The following is a 20,664-nucleotide window of genomic DNA, read 5'->3' as shown; positions in this document are numbered from 1 at the left end:
GGTCAAGCGTGCGAAGAAAGAGGAAGTTCTGATGAGCAGAAAGACTCATCTATGCTGTAGCTCCACTGCGCATTCTCCCAGCAGACAATCTATAAAGACAGAAAGCCTGTCTTTGATCACTGAATTAGCACTATTTTAGCACTTTTCAATCCCTATGGTGGGTCGATCTATTGGAAAAAATGGCGGATTGAATATATGTACAAAAGGGACAAACCCAACAGCCAGGTCAAGTGAACCCAGAAAATGGTTTTGACCCAACATTAGCTTAAATGACCCACCATTTTGGATCAAAAGAACCCAGCACGAGTTCATTTATACCCATTGGTTATAGTAACCCAGCATTTTGTGGTGTTCCGGTCCATCCCTCCATCCACATGATTTGAATTAGACAGATGAAAGTAAGTGAAAATATAGAGGTGAATATAAAGAGGTCACGGTCAGTGTGTTTGAGATCGTCCACACTCACTCATCAGATAATAAAAGACTGACAGTGAGTCTTTCTCGCTCCATCTCTGTGGCCATCTGTGAGTACCGCTGAGACTCTGTGTGCTCCAAAGTATCACTGCTACATGCTTTCTTACTAAGCTTGTTCATTTGTCACATACACTGTCTCAAATCGCTATAAGCCTTTAATGCAACATCGGTTTTATGAAGCAATTCAGCAATTTCTGTGGATTATTAGTCTGAATTTTAATTTCAGAAGAAACCTTGACAATGAGAGCTTGGATTGTTAGCACGATTTATTTTATTACCTTTGACTAACTGCACTAGAAAAAAGTACATTTTATATATAAAATATTGTTTACGCAAAATTTAAATATGAGGGCAATGTTTGTGATTGTACAGTATTCATAATGTCATTTAAAAAAAAAATATATATATATAGCGCATATATTTTTTATGTTTGTAATATTCTTATTATAGCACTGAAGATTCTTTCACTGAGCTTGGCAAAGTTGTGTAGCTGACATCATCATGCATGTAATAATGAGCTGCGAAAGATCCTGAGAGCTGTGACCTGTGTGTAATGTCATGTCACACTCATTTACCAACAGAAAGAGTTCAGAGATCACCCGGCGAGAGGGGAGAATTCACGGCACCAGCATGTCTTTCCATACAAATGAATGAATTACAATTAGGTTTAGCACAGAACATCTGTAATGGGGCAACCGATGGTCCCGTCAAATCACACATCACATCACAGACATCTGAAAACTCAGAATGGACAGGAATTATATTGACTGTACATCATGGCGTTCACTTTGAAATGGATGCTTTGATTTGATTTATATTTATTTTGGAATGTTTCACAGGAAGTGATCTCTTTAAGCCACAGAGAAGCTCTAGGTAAGCTTTGTAATATTCATTCGACTTGACTGTACACTGCACTGAACATAAAAAAAATGCAGCGACTGTATTGAGCCTTGCATTAAAGACAATCTGAATGAAGTGATATCACAGCGAGAATGAATTGTTACATTTGCATCCGCAGTAAATCTCACTCAGTATCCTCTTAGAGATCTGTAGAGATTTTCAAACATCCACTCAGCTCTATTCCCTGAAGTGTGCAGCACTTATTTACATTCCCCAACACTTTTCAACCGCGTGCACGATCTGAGACACTCAAGACGCTCTCCTAAACAGCACGCTCTCTAGTTGAGAAAGTACTGAGCGAGCGATGTCCCCAAAGTCTCGCTGAGCGTTTTAGAATTATGTTTAATTTAAGGGGAAACATCCTTTATTTATTTCTCTCTCTCTCTCTCTCTCTCAAGTCTCACTCTTCTCTCAAGTCTTCTCTTCCAAAGGACCGACGAAGCCTGACTGTGACATCTGGGGAAATCAAAGCTCTGCTCCCATCCTACGGTAGAGGAACACACTCTCACGCACGCACGCACACGCACACACACACACGCACACACACACACACACACACACACACAAACACACACATGACAGCACACTGCTTTCAGTACGTGATTCCTCTCAACCCAGCCTGAACGCTGAATGAGGAGTCATATTGAGTTGTGCTGCTCCCAGGGTGATAGCATTCTCTGCGGGGATCCAGAGAAACTAGATTACACCATTAACCATGAAACAGGGAAATAGCGTTAACATGAATCTGGTGGAGAAATACAAACGCAAACATGCAGGCTTATTAACATATGAATACACATACATCACCCCAGGAATTTATAGATAAGAGGGATTTTATACTAAAATAGAAATCTTCGTCATGAAATTCAGAGCCTATTTAAACACAGAGAGCAACCGGTGTTTCCTAGTACTGTTTTCCTTATGTGCCAAATATTGAGATGAGCTTAATCTTTGGGTTGAAGTGCTTGAGATCCAAAATGACATTAAAAGCTTTGACCTGGTGAATATATTTATTTGCCGTCTTTTGAACTTCACACCATATGGAATAGAGCACGTTGTCATTTTCTCGTGCTTGTTGGGGGATTTTGGTAGGACTTCATGATCAGCACTACTTTTTATTTCAGTGAATTCCCAGCAGCATTGTCACCACGTAGGAAACCTTTTAACCACGTTGTTACTATGTGATCGAAAGGTTGATGCTTCTATGTTGTGTGGTAAAGGTTGTCACAATGTTGTCTTTTAATTCGTCTTTGGAGCCATTGCTTTAATTATTTTAATTATAATAACTGTTAAGGAGTTGCATCATTTTCTATATTTATGTTGTGGCTACAAACAAATTGAATAGCAGAAATTGGTCATTCACAGAAATGATTTGCTGTGAAAGGATTGATGAAAGAAATCTGAACATTGTCTCACAGTTGCTATGGCCTTCTAGCATCACAATTTTGCCAGCATGTAGGGCAATGTTGCCAAAATGGAACGTGGCATCAACGTTGCCACAACTTGAATGTGTTTGCTTGGTCCTTTTTTAAATGCAAACTGTGATCCCTCAAACTAAATAGACTAAACTAAAGAGTTATTTTATACTTGAGGAAAGCCTAATGGTAGTTGCTTAACTTGTGCGTGCAGCCCAGAAATACCCATGAGCTGTAATGTTTATGAGAACAATTATTTTGAATCCGCAAGAACATCGATGTCCGTATAATGCTGATGGGTAAAGGCAACATAAGCGCACACAGTTTAAATCCAACACAACTACATGACAAAAAAATATATTATGTTTCTGAGTATGTGCAATCCCTGAGATCAAACCCATGACCTTGGCATTGCTTTCAGCATTGGGCTATACAGGAAATTGTATTTGACCAAAAACTGTATGTTTCCACATCGTGCACATTCATACAAAACTGACACCTCATGAAATGACGCTATAAAGGTTGTTTCAATCCCTTTGCTATGTAATAATTTGACAAACCTCTCGGTTGGCCCTATAGGATTAAGGTGTAAAGATGACTTGAGGTGTCAGACCGGCCACAATTAGATTTTAGAGTGAAATTGTTTAAATATTGGTCTGTTTTTCCTTCAGAGTGGAACACAGTACTTGGAAAATGCCACAAGTTCATGAAAGAGTCGGTGCAATTTACTTCTTCACTGAAAATCAAGTAATCATGAGAAATGTTATCAATAACACAGCAAGAACAAACACACTTTGATATAAGCAGAGCGACACTTTGGAGAAAGTAGCAACATTATAAATCAAGTTACTTTTACGACATTCATAAGACTTTAACATACTTTGTGTTCATATGATAATTATAGCAGATGAGTGACATCAAAGAATGGTCTCCCAAGGTCAGTGAAAGAGGACATTATAAAATGTTTGAAAATGTTCAAGACAAAATAAGCATCTCTCTAAGCACCTCCATCCATTCATCTTGCCCTTCCTGTTTAGTCTAAATCTTAGTTGAAAATGTCAGGAGGGTGGAGGTGTCTTGGCCAGAAAAGCTGGCATTTAATAAGCCCCCTGATTTACTCCCATCTGCTTGCAAATATGATTTTGTTTGGGCTGTGAGGTACTGGGCGGGCTATTGATTCAGCAACTGATAACTGGAAGGGAAGAACGAGGAGAGAAGGATAAAAGAAAGAAAGGATTAAAGATTTTCTCTCACTGACGTCCTACAAGACGAGGTTAAACTGGTGCTGATACACACACTTTCATAGATCTATTCAAACTATGTCAACCGCGGCTTAAAGACTTTTTGTTTCTCATTATTCATTCGAACTTCTTGATCGTTCTTCAAGGAGTGGACTACAGCCTGCTTTAAAGAATGACAGCCCTGAACCCCACGCCTCCAGAGAACTGCTAACATTCTCAATGCCGGGCCAACATTTAATATGACATTTCAGACCCGATTCATAGCATATCAGAAGAAATTCCCTAGACTGGCTAGCCACAGTGAAAGAACTTTCCGATATCTAGGCCTTTGACTTTGCATTCATATTGATCTCTGGCAGCAGATCTTAACCATGTTCCTGGAGAGAACATAGACCTGTGTGGATGTACCCTACAGCCAGATGATCCCAATGTACCAAGCTGAGTGATGGAAAATGAGTGCTCGGTCAACAACAAGACATACTTCGTTCCATTTAAGCTATGACTTATTGATAAGATTGCCAAAAAAGATTGGCCAGCATTACTGTTGACATAAGGCAGGTCCATGAACAGTATTTATGCTGTTGGTGCCTGATTCTATCTGTGCTTCAGCAGGCTACATTTTCCTTCTTCAACAATCAAGTTGGTGTACCGTTGCCCTCTGCAGCCTGAGCTTTCTGTCCTTTGGCTGACAAAATGGTACCCAGTGCGGTCTTATATTGTAGCCCATTTGCCTTAATGTGCCGTACTGAGCTTTGTCTATTACCATAGGCTTTCTGTCAGACGTTTTCCCTTGCCTAGGCTCATCCAGACAGCAATTCCGTAGCAGAACTTCTCAGCAGATTCTTATATAGGCTATCGTGCATGAAAATAACAGATCGGACAGTTACATAAATACTCAAACAAACCTGTTTGACAGTCAAAATCACTTTTCCCATTTGTGATGTTGTTTTAAACATTATCTGAAGCTCCTGACTCATGAAGTTATGTCAGGGTTCTTCAAATCTTGCCCTTGAGGTCCAACTCGGATCAAACACACCGGAGAAAGCTATTCAAGGTCTTCAGGATCACTGGGAAATCACAGGTAGGTGAATGAGCTGTGAATGAACAGTGACCCTCTAGGACTGGATTTGAGGAACCTTGTTCAATACAATACATACAGTTGACTGATTAGATCATTTTTTATATATATTATTAATGATAATAATATAACAATATTAGAAATATAGCTGCAAGCAGCCATGAAAGGGTCAAGCCCAACAAAGGCACAAAGGGAAATACATGTGGTCATGTCTGATCATGAGTTTTTGAAAATCAGACTTAAAAAAATAGATTAAAGAACACAAATTGCTTATAACTTTTCATTAAAGTAATGTAAGGTGAACAAGATCGAATGTGTATGCATAACTCTTATATATACAGTACATGTAAACATTTGAATACAACTGTATTTCAGAATAAGATACTTAGCGTGGTTTTCAGAGGCAGGGTCACAAATATACTTTTACTAAAATTTAACACACTAAATTGATTCTGAAAAGATTAAAATAAAACAACGAAACAGATTTTTATGTACAACTATAGATTAAAAAAAGCGTGAGAAGGGCACTACTGTTGCTAATTTTGTGTACACAAAATGTATTGTTTGACTTATTTTATTCTTCTTATTACAAAAATGCAGTATGACCTCTAGGTAGAGGCAATCTTCTGAGCATACATTTGTATGATAAGCCAAACCTCTTCATAACGTAGGAACAGAACATCTTTACCCAGTGATAGAGATCTTCAACTCAGCCAAGCTGAGAATGAAATCTTCTGACTGAAATGGAATTACCATTTGCTTCATCGCCTGCAACTCTGCCTCTAAAAGCATTTCAATGCAACTCCTGCTGGGGAGCCAGCCGGTCTACAACTTGCTGTATTCACTGGCAGGAGTTTGCTGTTGCTTCTGTCTTAACTAATTCTCTTTCTTTCTCACCCATTTGCTGTCTGCTGGGGTAACACCATGGGAATAAATCACTGCTCTTGGTTCAGTTAAAGAGGCCGTGCCATTCTGCCAATGCTCAAAACTTTAAACTGGAGATTTATACTTTGAAATATCAAGAGCATAAAACTAATTCTGCATAAAACTAATCTCTCATTTGATTATTGTATGTGTATTTAATGGTACCTTAGCTTCTGTTTATAAATACACCCAGCTTCTGGCTTTATTTTCTTCACATTTACCTCTCTTTAAATGTATGTAAAGCTGTGAATGTATGTAAAGCGCTATATAAATACAAATATAACTGACAGTTATTAGCCGACCCCAACAGCTTCAGCAACTCTCTACCAAGAGACTTCTGCTGCAAATGGCAACTGCTCCAGGTCTATATCCCGGTGGCACACTTCAATCCTCACATCCATGTACTGTATACACTTATATAACATCTACTTTTTACTGTTTTACGAAGCAGAGACAGGAATACCCAAGCTATGAATGCCTATTGTCAGTAACACTCCTTATATAAGGTATTCAATCATTACCCACAAATATAAACCGTTACTGGACAGCAAGCGACTGCATTGTTCTTTTCTGACTTCAAATCAATACTGCGACCACGGAATATTGACTACACTCATTTGAACATACATTTCAAGATATCACGTACCCATGTAGTCTGCATGAAGGATGTGGAAAGAGGAAGATATAATAGACACCCTATCTATGTAGGGCGTGTGATAGAGGAGGAATTTAGAGGGCTTTAGGATCCAACTAAATCTCATGAAAATGTTATGGGAAGGATTGTAGTACTAATACTTTGATTTGGGGGTTCCTATAAACCATCCAATTCTCAAATGTACATTCATAGAATCAATAAAAAGCGTGTAATAACACGTCAACAAGCTGAGTCGGCTTTCAATAAAGTTTCCCAAACAGATTGTGGTTAAATCAAGGTCTTTTTTTCAGGGTGCAGACTGAATGGCTGTTGCCTTTATTCTTCGATATGCGAAAACTGACTGACAGGCAAGAAGTGAATTAGTGTTCAAGCTTGTTAGTTGTTTAGTGACGTTGTAACCATGGAAAAGCATTTTGATCGTGATTTTTCCTAATTCTTTTTAAAAAAAACAAAAAAAAATAAACACTTACTAACCTCACTATTCTTAGTATACTTCTTATTATTTGTATACTGTACTAGGCTTTAATGGACTAGTTTTGATGCACTTATGTGTTTTGTTGCCTATGTTGTTATAATTGCTTCCAATGTTTCCTCATCTGTAAGTCGCTTTGGATAAAAGCGTCTGCTAAATGACTAAATGTAAAAATGTAAATCTAAATCTAAATGTAATTGTATGGTAATGTATTGTATGTTTCAGTTCAATAAAGGTCCAGTGAGGAGTAAAATGATTTGATACAAGTCGTTGCTGTAAAATCGGGCAGCAAAGTTCTATGTAAAGGTAAATACAAAACTATTTACAGGTCATTTTCAAGTATGAACAGGAGAAGCTCAAAATGCTTACTTAGGTAGATTAGAGCAACATATGATTAAAGATCACAAGCTTTTTGGATCCCAGTGGACAAAAACTAGAACTTTAAACTCACTACTGAATCTCTCTGCCTTCATGCAGGAATTTGCAAAGGGTAGCAAGAATTACATTTCTGTACTAAAGAATCTTTGTCACCAGATTATCATCACATTGGTTGACAAATATATACCACTTTCAAAGTCAACTCAAGAGAGTACCTGCTGCTTCAGAAAGTCAAAGATGTCCTTGTTGTTTGTTTATATAATGCAAACAATCAGAAAATTGAAGAGACATTGACTGACTTTGTAACATTGTGTTTATGAACTATTCTCAATAAACTACATCGTAAACCCCATCTAGGACTTCAAACAGTTGGCGATATTACAACTGTCTTAGATGTAGGAAGACCTTGAAACATGAGATACTGTATGAACTTTCAGCTCTGTGCTCAGCATATTAACAACTATAGATAGCTGTGATGGACTCTTTTGTCTCTCAAGGACACATACTGGACGTCCTTGATGAAGCAGGCCTGCATCGTGAGGTCATGGTGAGAACGAACAGTCAGCACTGCTGCAGAATGACAGCCACACTGAGGGAAACATCTACCACCTTTAGCGTCTTAAGGCCTTGTCCACACAAATACGTTTTCAGTAAAACATTCATCTTTTTCTCTCTGCTTTGGCCTTCTGTGCACACTGAGAGAGTGTTTGTGTAAACAAAAATGGGAAAACGATCTCCAAAGTGGATAAATGTTGTGTTGACTGTGGAAACGAAGGCTTTCGAAAGCAGACATGTAAGCCATTCAGGGTGAAGCAAGATGGACGATGCTGTACTGGAGTTGTTTTCATGCGCTTTTACAACTTTTGTCTGACGGAGACTTCTGTACACATATTGAAACGTCTTACGTTTTACTCATGCACTGTAAAGGGATGTAAGCATTTCCAGAGATTTCAGTTTGAAAAAGCAGCTTTTGAAAAACGCTTCAAAAATCTAGTGTGGATGAAGTGGGTTTTTTAGATGAAAACAATTTTGCAAGACTAATGCTGCGTTCCAGACAACTTTTGCAGAGTTCCAATTTCAAACATGGGATTTAATGTCTGGAACGGCACTCAAAGTCAGACTTCTGACAAGGCAGATCGATCAAATCTGACCTCAGGGAGCTGAAACCTTTCAAAATACTACTGTATACTAAACTAGTATAAGCACTTATTCAAATAATAAATGCTATTTCGCCACTCTAAATGTGCCATGAAACGTGAACGAGGCATTGACATCAGAGAAAAGATGTAACATTTAAACTGGGAAAATGGGATGTTCCCACCTCCGGCTTTGTCTTGAACTGGGTCAGAAGAACTTCCTGTTTCAGTTTCTCACCACTGCAAAAACGAGACAACAAAATTCCACCAACAGAACATTTAGTACAAAAAAATTAGAAAAGTAAAAAACAGTGTTGTTTTGGACCAGTGTTGTTTACATGTTAATGGTGATGATATTAATTGGAATGCATAATATTTTTTTTTTAAAGGAGTTATTATTTTAATTTGGTTTATTTTGTTTTGATGGCCAGGCTTCCTTCGGGGAGTTTTTCCTGTCCTATTGGATCAATGGTATTTTTTGAGCAGGCAGCTACGCATTTTGTTTTGTGTTGGGATCCAATCAGCTCTGGTTGTTATTATCCCCGTCTTTCTTTCACACAACAGTGTGTTTATGTGTTAAATGTGAGTTAAATGTCAAACACAGCCATGCTCTCTGTGACGCCTGTGCTTGCACATCTTTGCTTACTTCATTTTCTTTATCTCTCTTTAAAGCTATTTAATCTTACACACGAAAATAAAATGTAGAAAAAAGTCCAAAACTACATAGAACATACTAGAACTTGCCAATCCATAGGAGCAGTAGACATGTAACGGTTAATTGAAACGTAATCAAAACTGTATGTTTAACTAAAGTGAAAATCTAGGAACATGTTAGTGTAATGTAATGTATTTCTGATGAAACCTGAAGATTAGCTCAAATGTCTAACATCACCTTTAGTGGCACCAAACTAATTTTCAAACAAAATATGACTTACTTTTAAACTGATTTTAAGAACCCCTTCCCCATCTACCACTGTCCAGATAGTCCCAGACTCCCCTTGTAGATGATTCTGTGTTTTAATAGCGTTTGATAGACACTGTCACGGTGCTATTCAGGAAATTTGCAGATGACGTATTAATAGTTTATTTCACCATTTTCATAAGTAAGCTTTAATCATTTAAATAAAATGAATAGATCCATAAAAAAAAAATTTCTCAAAACAATTTGATTGAAATTAATACCATATAAAAATTGACCCTATTTAGATGAAAATGAATAAATATGAAGCTACCTCAATAGACCTTTTTCTTGATTCTCAGATTGACACTTTTAAGATTGGTCATCTTTTACAATGCTATATTTTTCTAGTCATTAATAAACAAACTATTTTATCAACTGAAATACATGTAAACATTTCATGTGATGAATATGAAAATGTGTTTTTCAGAAAGAAGTGATGTGAATTATCGTTCCAAGTGTAAAGTCACAGAGGACAGTGTGCCAGTGGCTGAGAGCCAGATGTTGTCACATACCAATGCTTCTCAGAATCTGATGACACATGCAAAATATAGTTACATTTGTTCATTTTTTCTATCTCTCCATCTCCAACATTATGCATCTCTGCACAAAATAAGCTGCGTTTTCAGGACCTAACTTGCCTGCATGGTCTAATATTACACAAGTCAAAACTCACAAGCATAGATGTGACACTAAGAATACTACAATCTGCTTCACTATTTCTCTTACGCATGCGCTGAAAACAGCCAACATTCAGAATCTCAGCTGTATCCATGCCGAATAGAATTACCGTTAGTATACATTTTGTCATACAATGACAATTACATGTCTCATTTATGAAAAAGTACTGTATATACTGTATGATATTGTACATTCATAAGGAATTTTTTACTTTTTATAATATTTTTATGCAGTCATAAGCCATTTCAATTTGTAGTTGTGACTATACAGAATGCAGATATAAGCAGATTTCTAAAAACATTGCAATGTGTGGGGAGAAAATGCCAAAAGATACAGGCGACATTTTTAAAGAGCAAAATAGAAAGGCAAAAAAATACCACAATCCAACAATTAAAGTGCAAAAGCAGTAAATGTTTGTTTGCAGGCTTCAAACATTCCCTTATGCTGTAAAGCATGCTTACCCATTCCTCTAATTGCAATCCGTGCAAAGCAATGATAAACTAAATTCAGAAAATCTCTCCACGGATATTATGTTACATTAGTTCCACAGTTTAAGGCAACATCTTAGGACTTGAAGGCAAAAATACTGCTGGTCTATGATTACGTGCTGCTTTCAGTGTGTTCGTCGTGGTGAAGTGAGGAAAAGCGGCTTATTAAATCACATAATTAAAGGAAGCCCTGGGCTACGCTGTGGAAATCCCTGGGGTGTATTTGACATTATTTGATTCTATTGATTGAGACTGGAATAGGAGAACATTAGACAGCTCTTACCCCAGATACAACACCCTCTGATATGAGTCTACAGATGCTTTTGGACATTTCTTCTTTAGGAAAATTGTATCTCTTGGCGTTAATGATAATAATTCTCAAGAACGTTGGTTGCTCCCAATAAGACTACAACCACGGATCTTGTGTTTCCATTCTGAGAAGTGATGCTAAGCTTGGATGGCCTTGCTCAAAGCATTCATTAAATGGTTGCTAATAGCAACATGCAGAAGAACATCTATGCAGTAAAAGCTCATGCTAAATAATTTTACATTTCAAACTATAATTATAGTAAGTAAAACATTTTATTTCTAAAGGCTGTACCAAACCAAAACTAAAATACACGAAATCTCATCCCTTCCTTAATACACACTCTGCCTTATTTTATGTGTAACCCACTCAGTGTGACGTTAAGAGTTTTATTCTACCCTGTAGAATAGAATAGAATAGAATAGAATAGAATAGAATAGAATAGAATAGAATAGAATAGAATAGAATAGAATAGAATAGAATAGAATATTGCTTACAGCTCTAGGAGAGAACAGAAATTATGTCTCGGTCCACAAGCTTACAGGCAGGATTTTCTAATAAAACATTAACAAACAATATTGAACATGAGATTGGAATCATGTCTATAAAGGATACAATCCTATATGCACCATCAAAGCTTGTTTAGGCTTCTTTACTTTGAGAAGTTTTACATCTGACACAACCTGTATGCAACTTCTGCATGTGTGATGGGGGCACAAAAATTAAGTTTGGAAAAGTAGCTTTCTCTACACAATTTCATTCAAACTACATGTATGCGTGCATTTCAACTCTTCTTAATGAAGCACATTTAAATATAGCATCTTGCATTCAATATCCAAGTTTCAGATGTTATATTAACACAACGGCAACGCTGCCGAAAGATCCACGAATTCAGACGTTAGGCGACAAACAGCATGCACAACAACTCCAAAAGTGTTTTTGTAAAAAAAAATCTCTTACCAAATCGTAAAACATTTGGCATCCCGTGAGAATATCCCACACACAGTAAAAGCAGAACAAGCCTGATTTTCTCACGAGTTCTCAGAGGAAAGGAAATCTTCATGTTGCCTGTGATGCGCTGCATGTCATTCCAATAAGATTCCCACTAATTTCTGCTGTCGAGGTGTTTTTGTTCAGTGGCGTTATCACGGCATGGTCACGGAGAGAGGAGAGGACACTCCATCAGCGATGCTCTGCGTGTCCGAATCACTGCGCAAAGAAGCAACCTTCCGCTCGGACGTCCATGTTACAGACGGCAAATCCTGGAGAAATCCATGTCTGAAAGAGTGGAGCAATAGAGGAATGAGTGATCTGACGCGGTATCGTGGATCGGGAGGCAGGCGCTGTGGAAATGCGAGCAGGCTGCTCGTGCAATGCTCTCTACTGCACTGCTGCACTGAAACTGACGTCGAGCCGAGCGCAGCTGAGCCGCTGTCCACTCACATCTCTATCGTACACTCAATCCTTAAAAACCCTTTGATGTGCCTTTTCCTTGAAATCTCTTCAACGATATCATGTTCAGATACTTCCCTTTAAAAACCATAGTTAACTGTGGACAAGTTTTCTGCTATGCTCAAACTATAGGCTACTTCGCATTGATATGTTAGGCTATATTTTCAGAGGAATTGTAGCTACAGTTGCACAAACACACAAGCCAGCGCCCCCCGCAAAACTTGTTTTACTTATTTTTTTTTGAAGTGTGACATTTCTCCTGCATTTTATTCACGCTTTCATTTTTTCCCTAATTGTTATACTTACATAGTTTTTGTTTGCGTAAAAGCATTATTGCCAACACACTTTAACTGTGATAACGTCTCGTCCCTTTTTCAATGAAATGCCATAAAACATTACAGAAATGACCGGAAATGCAGAAGAGGCCATGAAAATGTATTGTGATTTTAGAGGATTAACACCAGCTGCAGTCTTTACACCGTCAGTACAGTGCAGTGTGTGTTTGGTGCTCGCCCGTGTGCATCTGACAGAAGGTATTGTGAACAAGCTATCATTTGTATCAGCAGAAAATATGATATAGCTTTTCGAATGCAGCCGTCAGTAGTTTGAAATAAAGGCCTTTCAAGCGAATGACCTAAAGAGTATGCGCGTGCACACCTTGAATAAAAGCGCATTGTTCGAGTCCAGCAGATGACTTCAGCACCATGGAGAGCGCTCGCGCTATTAAAGCGCACAGGCTGTCACCTCTCAGCTGAATGAACAGAATTGATGCTCTTTTATATTTTCACACTCATTAAAATATTTTCCCTCAAAGAAACACCCGTACACAGGGTCAAGTAGCTTCACTAATATAATACAAGCCATCAGCCATCGTGTTGTGTGACATTGATTTTTTTTGTTTCAAAGAGAATAATGATTTTCTTAAAAAATGCGCATGATTTATACGAAGAACGTGTGGCATTTTAGCCCAGCGGCTGGTGATTTGCAAAGTATTCGCTTTGACCACCCACACGAAACATTCATTGGGTTGTAGTTTGTATTGTGTTTTAGTTTTACATTGGATTTCTTGCACCTGTGCAGTATGAGTACTCCTCAAAGATCGAAAGAAACGTCTTTCAAAAAGTGTTGGTCCAAAAGAAGTTTCGGAAATGCTGAAAGTCTCAACCACAAGACTGACACACAGTGCTTCCACGCAAGGTCATCTTTCATCACTTTCAATTGGCGCGCGTGTGTGGGGGTGGCAGACATACTCGAGGTCACATCCTTAGATTTTTATTAACTTCATCACAACCAGTCTTTGACTATCAACGTGGAAACACAACCAGCGTAACCTGAGAATTTTCTTCGACGCAAATGAATGCTTACATTAACCGTCAAAGTCGGAGTTTCATTTAAAGACAGAACGCGAGAGGTAGCCTACATGCAGCTTTCAGTCATTCCGTTCTGCCTGTAAAATGTCAGTTATCGAAATGTCCTGGCTTTAGGAAAAGAGCAGATGAAAGTGTGGTGAAGATGAATGTCCTTACCTCGGCTGATGGAGGCAGCACAGGCTGATAGAGTGCGTGAGTACAGTGGGATGAATGCAGGAGGAGAGTCGGGCTCCGTGGAGGAGACACGCCTCCTGTCGGACTCGCCGCTTAAAGACACACACAGACGTCAATTAAAGAACAAACTCTTAATGTACTTAATATTTATCGGTTGTAAAATCTACAATACATCATTTAAAGGGTTGATCAAATTTGAGGATTAAAAACATGGCAACAATTTATAAACACATCTCAAGTTACAATTTAAATTCATGTTTACCCAACAGCTTTCACAAAATTGTTGAAAACAAACACACAGTTATGTAAGCAATAATACACAAGAAATTCTGTTATTCATGTCAGCAAAAAGGTCTAAACACCAGAACAGTTTTGATTACCTGCAGTCTTGTGCCTACAACCAAATCATCAGAGGTATGCTAATGTTAGGTGCTCTTGAACAAATGAACAGTACTTGTGCTCTGGGGATATTTTGGTTCTACTGAATGACTTTAAAAATGATATATATTAAAAACTATAATCTAAGCAAACACTTTTCACAGCACACATAGTCTGGTCTGGAACTCAGTTTGTAATCCTGAAAAAATAAATACATAAGAATGGGATATGCTACTTTCTAAGATAAGTGTGCTAATACAAAACTTTATTTAAAAAAAGCCCAAATGTGAGCAAGTGAGGTCACAATGATACAAAATATATTCGTGAGGAATGTGTTACTATCCCATACTAATCCAATCCAGGGAGGGAGGAAAGAAAGAATTAAAGAAAGAAAAAAAGAAAGAAAGAAAGAAAGAAAGAAAAAAGAGGGAGGAAGGAAGGAATGAATGACAGAAGGAAGGAAAGAAGGAAAGAAAGAAACAAAGAAAGAGGGAGGGGAAGGAGGGGGCTGGGAAGGAAAGAAAGAAAGAAGGAGGCTGGGGAAGAAAGAAAGAAAGAAAGAAAGAAAGAAAGAGAGGAGGGAGGGAAGGAAAGAAAGAAAGGAAAAAAAGAAAAAAGAAAGAGAGAGGGAGGGAGGGAGGGAGGGAGGGAGGGAGGGAGGGAGGGAGGGAGGAAAGAAAGAGAGATAGAAAGAAAGAAAGAAAGAAAGAAAGAAAGAAAGAAAGAAAGAAAGAAAGAAAGAAAGAAAGAAAGAAAGAAAGAAAGAAAGAAAGAAAGAAAGAAAGAAAGAAAGAAAGAAAGAGAGGAGGTGATAAGAGCAGGGCGTCTCATTGGTTTCCCGCTCTCTTTAATTACAACCAGTCTACCATATCGAAAAGGAAATTAATTATTCACCTAATCTGCCACAGGAAGCAATACACGTTTAATGAAACACACTGCCAGTGCAACAAACAACAAGAAGCACAAAGTCATAAACAACCAAGCGAATGATTTTAATAAATGAACACATACATAAATAGAAGGTATTACTTCACTGCTTTACATAAAGAAGATCTGCATGCAGCAATGTCTACCATTGTTTACATTTCGATGATATACTTCCCATGCTGGTAAACCTGTCCACAATACCCTGAGGTAACACTTACTGGTTGTAACAATGGGACTCCTGGCGCATAGAGAGGTGTGTGTGCGTGACAGATATTTACTAGCGTACGTGAATGATGCCTCTTCTCTGTGATTGGCATAGTGTGATATAAATCCAAACCAAGAATATTTGACACATCTGTACCAATAAAGCTTTTGGGTAAACAGGGAAAATATCAACACAGGGTTTATCTCTGATCATGTGTGGTGCAAGACTAATTTTTACTTTTGAACGGCTTGGGTTCGCACCAATTATTTATGGTGACATCCCTATTAAGATCCCTCAGCTGCTTTTTGAATTAGAGAAGCGCTAATAAGGTCTTTCAGCAGTTTATCCACTGCAGTCTGTAGACTTTAATGAGCCCCCGGTCGCCCCCATTATCCCAAGCAAAGATGGAGGTGGATTACCGCAAAGGCTGGATCAGCCCATACTCTCAGACCTCCTGTCATTCTCGCTGGAATCTGTCGACCTAATATTACTGGGAAAACACTGTGTGAGGCAAACAGGCAAAATGGCTGATCATCCAGGGCGATATGTGCGATTTTGTGGCATTCCCTCAAGATTATAAATGTGCTGTGTCTACTTTAATGGAGCAGGGGCTTGCGGGTTTTAGCAGAGGGGAAAATTGTGTGGGTTCAGTCTTTTGTAACCTTTTCTTTATTTGTGTCCGCATGTTTTCTTTCCTTTTTCTTTCTCTGCTCTCATTGTGTAATTGTTGTCATGGTACTGTTTTACACAAATTAATCTTTTACACAGGTGAATAGGTTCAGGACACAACACATGCACTTTAACAGGAAGGAAAAGGTGTTCCATATGAACACTTTTGAGACTGTAAAATTCTGTTATAATAAAAGATTTTACACTTTTGAGTGGAACTGAAGGTTATGCATTAGTTGTACTGAGACAGCTCGTATACAGTAATTGAGCAATATCATTTAGTCATTCAATGCCATTCACTTATAATGCAGCTTCCATGTTAAAAATCCTCTAATAATCTCTCATAAAACATCATATTTATATGCTTATTTTGCAGCCCTGTTGTGTTAGATGCCAAGACAATGTAACCATTGGAGAAACCATTTGCTTTAGATTTGGATATTGTTTTATGTTGTCGCATTAACCCTGATCTTCCTGCTTCTACAGATAACATTTCCAACAGTATTTATTTTCAAACCCTTTTTCCTCTGGAATGCTGAAAAATACAACATTGAACAATATTCCACATTTCCAGAGAAACCGACAGGGTTAGTATTCCTTATGTGTTTTGTTTATGTAATGAATAAATCTAATTTTCTCAAATTTGCGTTTTTATCAGGCTCCTCTGTTTAGGTTCAGTGAGTTCATGGCAGTGAATACATCCTCTATGCCATTAAAGTGAAATACCTTTTAATACAAACATGGGAGCCTGATAAAAATAACACAGTGTAACAAATTGTTGATTCGCTCAACTTTTTTTATAGTTCTTGTACAATTCTGTGGTAATATTATTATATTCACTTTCAGTAAATTCACAACTATGAAGGTGTTCCAGGTCTGCTCACCCTATTACAGTTCCATATCACTTTGCCAAGTTTAAACAACAGAAAGGTTATAATGGAGCCTACAGGCCATCATCACACACAGCACCCTGGTCTTGATCTGACGTTTATAATCTCAAACTTTACTGTTAATGGAAGCGTTGAGTTTCATTTCAATAAACCAAGCATTTCAAAAACAATATAGAAATGCATATACTGAAATAGAATAAATCGAACAACTAAATAGAAAAACAAAATGCATTAATAAACCCTGCTTACAAATAATAACAAATATAATTTGATAAACCTACTCTTTCAACCGTTTGCATGATTTATTTTACTGCTGATGATAGAAACAATATGAGGAATAAATCATTTATAATCACTAGCTTTTCTGTCACATTACTGACAACATGCAGCAGGTGTGCGCACAGTCTCTAGCTCGCTCGCTTTCTCACTAACACACCCACCGTAGCAGTGGCTCAAGCTTCCGAGTCCGTTTTCTCTAACAGAACCTTGAAATGAGATCTGCAAGAAAGTAGTTCTACCATCAAGAGCATTTAAACCATTACCACCTCGAGGAACGGCCCGTCGTCAATTATTCCTAACATATTGGTACATCGCAAATAAACAGTAACTGTTTATTTAAACTGTAAAATTATTTTCAAATTGTGACTGTTACAAAATTCTAGAAATGTATATAGCACATAGGGAAGGTGGGATGAAGCGATGATGGGTGACTACGCCTGGAACTTAAATTTTTTGTGAGTACCGTGGAAGTTTAAAATAATAACTAGATTTTGATATTCAGCATGTTACATAAACTTCATAAAGAAATTGTAAAAAAATGCAGAGAAACACAACTTACATTTTTTTATTAATTTTTTTATTTTTTCAGAGGCTTTTGTCAAGTTGCCAGTTTGATAAGTTCAGTTGTATGTGTTTTTGTTAGATATCTGCCTAGTTGTAAATTGTTGCCTCACCCACCTTGTTGGCTTGTTTGATGATCAGTGCTTGGCACTGTGATTTCCTGTCACTTCAGTGCCTGTTTTATCTGTTCCAAATCCTAATATGCAGTTAAACATGAAGATGGATTCTACAGGGTGGGGGCTCTCTCAGCGGTCCCTATTGGGAATATGTACCCATGTGCTGCCTTCTCTGACTGCTTGATCCCGCTGAACAAAACTATAATGTTTGTAAATAAGAAGTGCTCAAGGTAATGGCCCTAGAAGAGTGTTGCCATTGGATCGGAGGCTTCTAGGAGACTGCTCTTGTTGTGGTTGACCAAGTCTTCAGGATTCATGACTGTAACAAAGATCCATAAAAGAAAGGAGGCGGGAACCGGCAAGCTCCCTCACGGTCGACTGCTGGCCACACAAACATAATAAAACTGTTGTGGCTTCTGTCTTTTCTGGTAGCTGTCTGGCACGGGAGCGGTGTTTTGTTGAGCACGTGCTTGCTGTTGTGTGACGGCAGGTCACGTGCTCAGTGTCTATGTAACTCGCCCCTCCCTTGTGTTTCCCTGTTAGGGTTTCCCTCTCACTGGTAATTCACTTAGTTGTCACTTGCGCACCTGCCGGCTATTTGCCCCTTGGCTTAATTTTCCCCTAGATTGTTTCACACCGGCTCGCCATTAATACTCAGTCGTTTTTTCCCTTTATTACCCTCCTGTGTCTCTTGTCCTTTGTCTGACCGTTGCATGTTATTTGCCAGCTCAGACTGCCATAGGTCTAGCGCGACTAGCCTATCTAATCGCTGTAATAGATTCTTATAGAGCCTTAGTCTTGTCATAGCCAAGTCTTGTCACAGTTTTTCCTCCTGCATTTCCTCGCTGTGTTACTCACCTGTAGTCTCTGCTGCCCTGCCAATCTCTCCCTTAGTTCTCTGCTGGCGCCCAGGACCGCTCTCGCTACTCCACTCTGACCACCAAACCACAGATCCGAAGCGACACCGCCCACTCGCTGTATCGTCCGCCTCGGAGGCTGCGGATCTATTTATTGTTTATTTCCTCCCGCCGAGGAACGGCCTGTGGTTGATTTTCTGGAAATAAACCATTGTGATTTACCCCGCATTTGAGTCTGTCCTTGTCTGCCATGACAAAAACGCAACATAAACTTCAGGTCTGACGCTCGTTATCACTCACATGCCCGGCCTCGCGCCTTTCCCTCACCACTCTCGCCCCGCCCCGCTCGCCACATACCCCCACTGCAGCACCTGGGGGTAGGGACAGCCAAGACAAGAGAAAAGGAGCCAGAAGCACAAGGAGCGACAGAGGTGAGAGAGGGTAAGGGCGGAAAAAGAAAAAGAAAATCCTAGTCCGGTTCCCCGACACACTGTCGCTCGATCCAGCCGAGAAGTTCTTCCTCGCGGTGCCATGCAATGGTACTGGACGGATGGTTCCTCCAGTTGAAAGCAGCGAGTTTCCCCTGTTCCCTGCTCCTCCCCTTCATGGCGGATATTAGCAGGATCCGGCCCATGGCGAACAGCAGCAACTCCTCCGCTCCCTCTCGGACTAAGCCACCCCCCCTCATCACAGGAGCACTGGGCTTGCTCTGGGCAGATAGACGTGCCTAGGTTGCAGCAGAGTGTCGCCAGGCTCCGGCACCTAAGTATGTTTGTGGAAGGGTATGTCTTTCCACAAAAGATCTACCCTTTGAAGGTACCTGCCCGCAAGCTAGAACCCAGGTTCATTGGACCATTTGGGATCTCTAAGGTCTTGAGTCCATTGGTGGTGCATCTCAGGTTTCTCCTGCTCTTGTGGATCCTATGTTCCTCATGTTTAGCCTGCAATTTATTTCCCTCTGAACCCATCTGTGTCCATTCCTTATTCCCCACCCCTGTCTGTTTGTTGGATCCCATGTGTTCTTTCTACAAAGGTTGCTGGATGTCAGGAGACGAAGACGGGGCTAAGGGTTGGTGATCTGGGGGGGGGGGGTTGGATGACAGCTGAGGACATCCTGAACCACTCACTGTTTTATGGACTTCCATTGTTGGCAGGGCTCCTCTGTTCAGGGAGGGGGGTACTGTGAGTCTGATTACCTCAGTTATGTGTGTTTTTGTTAGCCATGTGCTTGCTCAGTTGTTGCCCTGCCCACCTTGTTGCCTTGTTTTATGATCATAGCTATCTGAAGCTGGATTTAAAATATGGCACCAGTGTTGGCATGCTATCGCTCCGTGTTTAGGATGCTTGCTCTATGTTTGTCCGTTTTAATAATATGCTCACTACTGGTCTACGGTCGCCTTATACTGCTGAAATTGAAATCGATGATACTTGACACGTGTAATTGTGATCTGAACTTGAAGCTGTTTGCCACATACTGCAGGCGCTGTTTAAAGTTTGCCGTGTATCGGACTGTATGTGCTGGGAAACAATACGTCGAAAAAAGAAATCAGCGCTCTTTAAAGCGGGTTGCATCTTCTTAGGTAAGTGCTCTTTTCATGAACTGGTGTGCTGTAGCAACCTTTGTTAATATGGGCTTGATAAATGCTCGTTCGGTTGTAAACAAGACTTTTAATTTGAAC

The 20,664-nt window shown here is 39.2% G+C and overlaps 1 protein-coding gene across 1 annotated transcript in view; it reads right to left on the bottom strand.

Moving 5' to 3' along the window:
• Positions 1-12,497, bottom strand: part of grik2 (glutamate receptor, ionotropic, kainate 2) — a 130,805-nt gene extending 118,308 nt beyond the window's left edge. Inside the window, exon 1 of the mRNA XM_079468568.1 lies at positions 12,068-12,497. Coding sequence (XP_079324694.1) covers positions 12,068-12,191 — 124 coding nt within the window. The 5' untranslated portion in view covers positions 12,192-12,497. The remainder of the gene's footprint in view (positions 1-12,067) is intronic.
• Positions 12,498-20,664: the final 8,167 nt, after the last annotated feature.

Source organism: Barbatula barbatula (assembly GCF_947034865.1).
Source record: "Barbatula barbatula genome assembly, chromosome: 12".
Classification (NCBI taxonomy): Eukaryota; Metazoa; Chordata; class Actinopteri; order Cypriniformes; family Nemacheilidae; genus Barbatula; species Barbatula barbatula.
This window is presented reverse-complemented; position numbering and strand designations above follow the sequence as displayed.